The sequence below is a fragment of the Arvicola amphibius genome, chromosome 9 (assembly GCF_903992535.2).
Source record: "Arvicola amphibius chromosome 9, mArvAmp1.2, whole genome shotgun sequence".
Classification (NCBI taxonomy): domain Eukaryota; kingdom Metazoa; phylum Chordata; class Mammalia; order Rodentia; family Cricetidae; genus Arvicola; species Arvicola amphibius.
Window position 1 is genome coordinate 34,616,985 of NC_052055.2, and position 6,889 is coordinate 34,623,873.

The 6,889-nt window shown below is 49.3% G+C and overlaps 1 protein-coding gene across 2 annotated transcripts; it reads left to right on the forward strand.

Moving 5' to 3' along the window:
• Window positions 1-218: 218 nt before the first annotated feature.
• On the forward strand, window positions 219-6,487 carry Znf707 (zinc finger protein 707). 2 transcript variants are annotated; one of them, XM_038342634.2, is made up of 4 exons: window positions 219-488; window positions 3,177-3,333; window positions 3,722-3,835; window positions 5,107-6,487. In XM_038342634.2, the coding sequence occupies exons 1-4, from the start codon at window positions 384-386 to the stop codon at window positions 5,955-5,957; spliced, it is 1,227 nt and encodes a 408-aa protein (XP_038198562.1). In that variant the 5' UTR covers window positions 219-383; the 3' UTR covers window positions 5,958-6,487. The 2 variants fall into 2 exon arrangements, with proteins under 2 accessions (XP_038198562.1, XP_038198563.1); XM_038342635.2 differs by having other exon boundaries at window positions 356-488; window positions 3,174-3,333.
• The last annotated feature ends 402 nt before the right edge of the window (window positions 6,488-6,889 follow it).

Genomic DNA, 6,889 nt, shown 5'->3' on the forward strand with positions numbered 1-6,889 from the left:
CCAGCCTCCACGGTGGAGGGGCCAGAAGAACAAGGGCACTCAGATGGAGATAGGGGCACACCGACCAGGTGCACAGCAAGCACGACCGCCCGCAGTAGGGGCTCCAGGAGGGCCGACCTTCTGCTGACGGCTCGGTGCACAGTTCCGCCTTCCCATGGGATCATCAGGAGCGCACCACTGAGTCGCGGCTCCTAGAGGTGCCGGAAACGGTTTCAGTCTCTGGCGTATTTCCGCTAGTGAATTGAAGTCAGGGCGGCGCGCAGCCGAACTGACGACCGAAGCTGGAGGAGCTCGGCGATTGTCCGGTGGCGTGCTGCTCTGGGCCACCCTGCTCCGCGACACTGCGCTTGCGCTGAAGCCGACCGGACCCCGGCACCCTTCAGATGCGTCCGCACCTCTCTGCCGCTGCTCCTCTGGAGGCTCGACGCAAGTGTTGCTTCCGACTGGGCAGCGCTCCTCCCAGGCGGGCTCACCGCGAGGACCCTCCGGTGAGTACGGACCCTCTCCCCACAGTCCCCGGCCTCTCGCCCACCTGGATCCCCACGACACTCGCGCTCGGGTTTCGTTCCGCTCGGTGGCACGGCGCTCGTGCAGCCCTCGGGCCTCTGTCAGCTCCTGCCCTCCAGGGTTGCAGTCCTCTGTTTTCGGGTAGATTTCCCACGCTCCCCTGTGCTCAGGCTTCGAAGTCCAGCCACGCTTGTGGCACCAGTTCAGGTGTTCAGATGAGGGGCAGTGTTCTCGTTTTATCAACCAGAGTGTGTGGTTGATAAATTTCCCCGAGCTTCGGGTCTCGCGGGTGTGTTCCAACCTGCAGCCTTGCAGGTCGTTTATAGATAAGAATGCAGACCAGCGCGTTTGTCGCTGACCATTCACGTCGCCACGTCACAAGGTTGAATGCCCCTAGGCACAACTTTTGTGATATCTGTTAAAATAGTTTCCCAGTTATAGACGGGCTCTCGCTTTTGTAGTCTGGCTGGCCTCTAGTGCCAGACTCGTTTGCCTCTGTCTCCTGAATGCTAGGATTAGTGCGACTTTTACCCTTATACAATGTTTTCCTCTTTTTACCGTTAGTTTGTAGAAGTTATTCTGGATACTACCTGTTCTTTTGCAGAAAGATGAATTGGGAATGAAAGACCAGGATAAATCCAGACCCCCAGCAGGAAGAGTAGAGCCAAAAATCTAGGTTAGCCGGTTCAGTGACTTTGTTCCAGGAACTGGCTGACCACAAAGTTAGATTATAATCTTGAGAACAATCTTGAGAAACGGGAAGTTACCCCCTTGTGATTATCACTGGTATTTTCGGAATCTTCCAATGATGCCCTCGCTATCCCCTTTGGGTTGTGATTTCTTCCCTTAAATATCCCTTCTCCCAGCTACAAGGGGTCGAACTGCTCTACCCCTGGATGGGATGAGTCTCGGCCCCAGAGCACTGGTTCCTGTCAATAAACCTTGTGTGATTACAGCAAGGATGGTCTCTCGTGAGTTTTTGGGGGGAGGGTGTCATGTTATCCCGAGACTTGAGTGAGAGTCTCCCAACTCCGGGGATCTTTCAGGAACATTTTCTCTAGCTTGCCTTTTCCTCTTCCTAACTCCTTTTTAAAGCCAGAAAATCTAAATTTTTCTGGTTCCATTAAATTTTGTAACTTTGTTTTGTTTTGTTTGACTTGCTTTTTAAGTATCTGAAGCTTTGACATAGCTGTGTTGGTAAAGTAGATGTAATGATTAATTTCTCAACTTGACACAATGTAGAATTATTTGGGAAGACTGCCCTGGTAAGGGATCCTTGAATTTAGGCTGGCCTCTAGGCGTGCCTTGATTGATTGATATGGGCAGACACAGGTTTGTGGCAATGGACTCTGGGACATTAGAGAAAGCAATTGAATTCTAAACATTTTATTCATTCTTCTGCGTATGACTCTGATGTGACTAGCTGTCTTGAATTCCTGCCTTGACTTCCCCATAGCGATGAACTATAAGTTGAAATTGTAAGCTAGACATGCCTTCCTTCTCTAAATTGTTTTTTGTCAGAATTTCATGGCAGCAGCAGATATGAAACTAGGACACCTAGCTTTGAGCACTTTGATTTTGAGATTGAGTCTTTGTAGAGAACAGCCATTGCCCTGGCTGTCCTGGAACTCACTCTGTAGACCAGGCTGGCCTCAAACCCAGAGGTCCACCTGTCTCTCCCTCCTGAGTGCTGGGATTAAAGACACATGCCACCCCCCCATTTCAATTTAATTTTTAAATTAATTTTAAAGATATTTTGTTTGGAGAAGGGTCTGTCTTTGTGGCTTTGGCTGGCCCAGAGCTGGCTAAATAGATGGTGGCCTCCCCTCCTACTAGAGTTTAATGCTCTCATTAATCATTGCAGCACACCTAGTTATTACTGTACTGTTTGCTTGTTTTGTTGTCCTGGTTACAGAATCAAGATTATCTCTCTTTCTTGATAGCAATGACTGGTCTGAAGGGAAGGGCATGCTGTGCTTGTACTAATGATGGTTCATTTTCTTTCTTTCCTTTTGGTTTTCTTTTTTATTTATTTTTATTTTTTTATTTAATTTTTTGTTTTTGTTTTTCAAGACAGGGTTTTTCTGTGTAGCTCTAGCTGTCCTGGAATTTGCAGGGTGGAACAGGCTGGCCTCAAACTCAAAGATCCAATTGCCTCTGCCTCTGAGCGCTGGGATTAAAGTGTGTGCCATTATAACTGTTTCATTTTCAAATGGCACAGGACAAATTGGAGGATTATATGCCCAGCCCAGTGAGGAGGTTTTCTGTGTCAGTAACTTTCCTCATTGCTGTGACAGAAGCAGCTTGGGAGAGGAAGAGGCTGTTTAGGCTCACAGTTTGAAGGGACACAGCCCATCGTGGAGGCAGGACCAGGAGCCGCAGATGGACAGATTGCATCCTTGGCCGGGAGGCAGAGATAATGCTGGCGCTCAGCCGCTGTCTTTCCCTTTTCCTGAGACTGGAACCACACCCATGGGATGATCGTGCACACATTCAGGGTTGGTTAGACTTGTGTGGGAACACCCTCACAAACACATCCACAGGGCTGTGTCTCCTAGGTGATTCTCTGAATATTGACTGTCACCGAGCTCTTTGCCTGCCCTACCCCTTCTTCCTGCACAGTGTATGGGTCGTTAGCATGCCCTCTCTGACTCACGCTCTCTCAGTAGCAGGCAGTCCTGGAGCCATCTGTGTACCAGGTGCCAGTGACTTTCAGAGATGTGGCCGTGCACTTCGGCAGGGAGGAATGGGAGTGTCTCAGCCCTAACCAGAGGACCCTCTACCGGGACGTGATGCTGGAAAACTTCAGGAACTTCATCGAACTGGGTAAGGGCTGCATGTTGGTTTCTGGAGCCTGGTGGGTCCTGGATAAAGACCTCTGGACCGCGTCTGATCAAGGGCATCTCTAGCGATAGCCTGATTTCTTTCCTCAAAGAACTACATGGGGCTTTGTGTCCGTGTGTGTGCGTGTCCGTGTGTGTGTGTGTGCGCGTGTGCATGTGCGTGTGCTCGTGCGCAGATACACGCACATTCCCATCTCCCTCCTGTAAGCCTCTCTCTCTGCCTCATTCCTACTTCCAGGCAGCTTCTCCAAGGGATCTACAAGGGCTGACTGGGCTGCTGGGGTCATCTTGTACTTTCCAGAGCTAGTCTGAGTCCTGGCTTTAACGTTGTCTTTTACACAAATCAGATACCATTTCTCACTTTTGAAAAGGATACCGCGGCCCTAGACCAGACCTTATTTCTCACCTGGAACAGTGGGATGAACCATGGGTTGAAGATTGGGACAGACTTGAGTTTCTAGAAGCACGAAAAGGTGTCTGCCCAGGTAAGCAAGATGGAGGGTGGGCTAGTGTTGGTCAGCCCGGCCCATATTTCCTGGCACTGAGTAAGGATACTTTTCCTACCCCCAGACGGACACATTGGGAGAGTAGATGCAGAGTGCCTTTATTTATTTATTTACTTATATATACAGTGTTCTGTCTGCCTGCATGCCAGAAGAGGGCATCAGATCTCATTATAGATGGTTGTGAGCTGCCATGAGTTGCTGAAAATTGAACTCAGGATCTCTGGAAGAATAACCAGTGCTCCTAACCCTCTGAGCCATCTCTCCCGCCTGCAGAGCACTTTAATTAGGGACTTTGGAGGTGCATGAGTGGCATATTTCTGCCATGAAGCTCTGATGGGAGGGACGTGTACATGCGCCAATGAACCCTTGTGGTGGTTGCTATGGGAATGGAGGTGTTTGAGGAAGGGAGGCAGTGTTTTAGCGCTCTCTGTGGGGAGTCTAGGAGCAGCTGTGATCTGGCTGTGATAGCTGTTTGGCAGAAGATACGTTCCAGGTTTGTGGTACTGGGGCAGGTTCTCTATTTCACAGTGTTTGCTGTGTTTGTAAAACTGGGATAGAAACTGGCTTTTTCCTTAAGACCAGTGGATGTCATGGTGGCTCTTTTTGTTTGTTTGTTTGTTTGTTTTTACCTTGATAGGCATAGAACTCAAGGCCTTAGTTGAGCGGTGGGAAGCATTTCTTGAGCTATACCTCTGTGCTGGGTTTTTATTTTTTTACTTCACATCCTCCCAGAAGTGAAACAAAGTGGTTTTGTGTGCTTCAGATAGCTGGGAGGGCCCCAGATTAGGTGGAGCCCCCAGCTGGGGAGTGCTTCAGGCCTCTGTTTGCGGGAAGATATGGCTCGTAGGGTGAACGGTTCTAATTTGCAGAGAGCTAGCTCTGAATGCCTGTCCCAGGTCCACTTCCATGGTAGGAATAAGGCCCGTTACTTGGACTGACGCAAGCTTAATGGGCTCTTGGTGGGTTTGGGGCCATTTAAACCTACTGTGGTTTCTCTTGTGCTGGAGCACCTGGCCCTGTCTTCTACTATCTGGGTCAGGTGAACATTGGGGTTCACTTTAAGTCTTGTTATTTTAAGCTCATCTGTATGCACTGAACACATTTTCTTCATAATTCATGTCGTTTTGATTCCCTCAGTAGACTGAGTTGTTTGACACTTGAGCTTTCTCTTCATCTTTGGTTGGGTAGCTGCTTTGTGAGCTGACTTGTCGCTGAACCAGTTCCGTGTAAATGTGTCTCTTCTTCCACAGGAGACAGAAAGTCCGTGGATCCTAAGAGACCCCGTGACCTGGCTCCGGCTCATGAGAGGGCCCATCCACAGACAGGAGCCAAGAGAGGGCCTACCTTGAAGAAGAGTGTCCTGACATTGGGTAAGGTGAACCTTCCCAGAGCCACCTCTGGGAAGAAAGTGCATGGACAGGATGCTTTCCAAAACCAGATGTGTGGAAAATCCTGCAAGAAGCAGCCAGGCCTCATGGAGCAGAGCAAGAACGGTGCAGAGGGACAGCCCTTCATCTGTGGTACGTGTGGGAAGGCACTGAGCTGCTATAGCCGGCTGGCTGCTCACCAGACAGTACACACTGGAACCAGGTCCTTTAAGTGCTTTGAGTGTGGCCGGACGTTCCGCTGGGTTTCAAACCTTCTGCGCCACCAGAGAAATCACACAAGTGAAAAACCCTTTGGCTGTGAGGTGTGTGGACAGGCCTTCAACTGGAAGGACCGCCTAACGCAGCATCGCAAGATCCACACTGAACACAGTCCATATGTGTGCAGTGACTGTGGGAAGGCCTTCAAACAGAAGTCAAACCTCCTCCGGCACAAACGCGTTCATACTGGAGAGAGGCCTTTCTACTGCGACAGCTGTGGGAAGGCCTTTCGTACCAAAGAGAACCTCAGCCACCACCAGCGGATTCACAGCGGAGAGAAGCCCTACACCTGTGACGAGTGTGGGAAGGCCTTCAGGTGGCCCAAGAGCTTCAGTATCCACCAGAGGGTCCACCTGGCAAAGAGAGTCTACGAGTGTGAGCACTGTGGGAAGGGCTTCCGCCACCTGGGTTTTTTCACGCGGCATCAGAGAACTCACAGGCGTGGAAAAGTATAAAGGTGCCTGGAGGCAGCTGGGCCTTCCCTGAAGAACTGTGGCTGGGGTTCTCAAGCCTACCAGCCATGTGGTCCTTGAGTGAACCATTTAGAGCTCCCTGAGTCTGAGGAAGTTTTGCCAGGAAACTGACACAGGGAAGGGACTCTCTGCGGTATGCAGGCAGAGCCGGTGACAGCTCTGGCCATGTCAGCTGAAAAACTTGCCCTTGTCCTGAGAGTTACCTGTGTGCATTTAACTCCTTTCTCTCCTCGCTCGTCACCGCGTCTCCCCAAAGCAATACATTTTCTGACTTTCATTTTGAAGCCAAGGCAACCCTAAAGTCAGTAAAGGGTGGTTTAATTTTGCAGTCCCTTTCATAGTCTGGTGTCTGTCGGTAGCCACCGTCCTCTGTTCATTAGCATTCAGAAATTCAAAATTAACAAAGCACATCTAAGGTCCAAACTTCCCGTGTTATGTTTTCCATCCTTGTGTGGTTTTTAAAAAAATATTACTTTATTCTCTTTTTAAAGACTTCATTATTTTAAATTTTTTTCAATGACTGTTTATGCCTATTTTTTTCTTTGTTCAGCTTCTAAGCATATTTTTAAACATACTGTATCTTTTTAGAGGTGTTTTGTGTCTGGACCTGGCTTTCTTAAGCACCTGTGATGTTTTCTGACCACGGGAGACAAACCTTAAGTTGCCATGTCAGCAGCTGCATGACTCAGCATACAGCATGGTGCTGGCACATGGCACTGGTAGCTGGCTCCAGACTGCAGGCCATGCCTCAGTATGCGGCCAAGCAGCAGCCCACTTGAGAGACTGCAGGACAAAGAAGCTACATCTGACTCCTTGTTGAGAACTTTTTTTTTACTTTCCCAGGGCCTGTTTAGATATTTGAGCCCCATATTGGGCTCCATGTATCACAAATTTTTCTTTGGGTCACTAGCTCA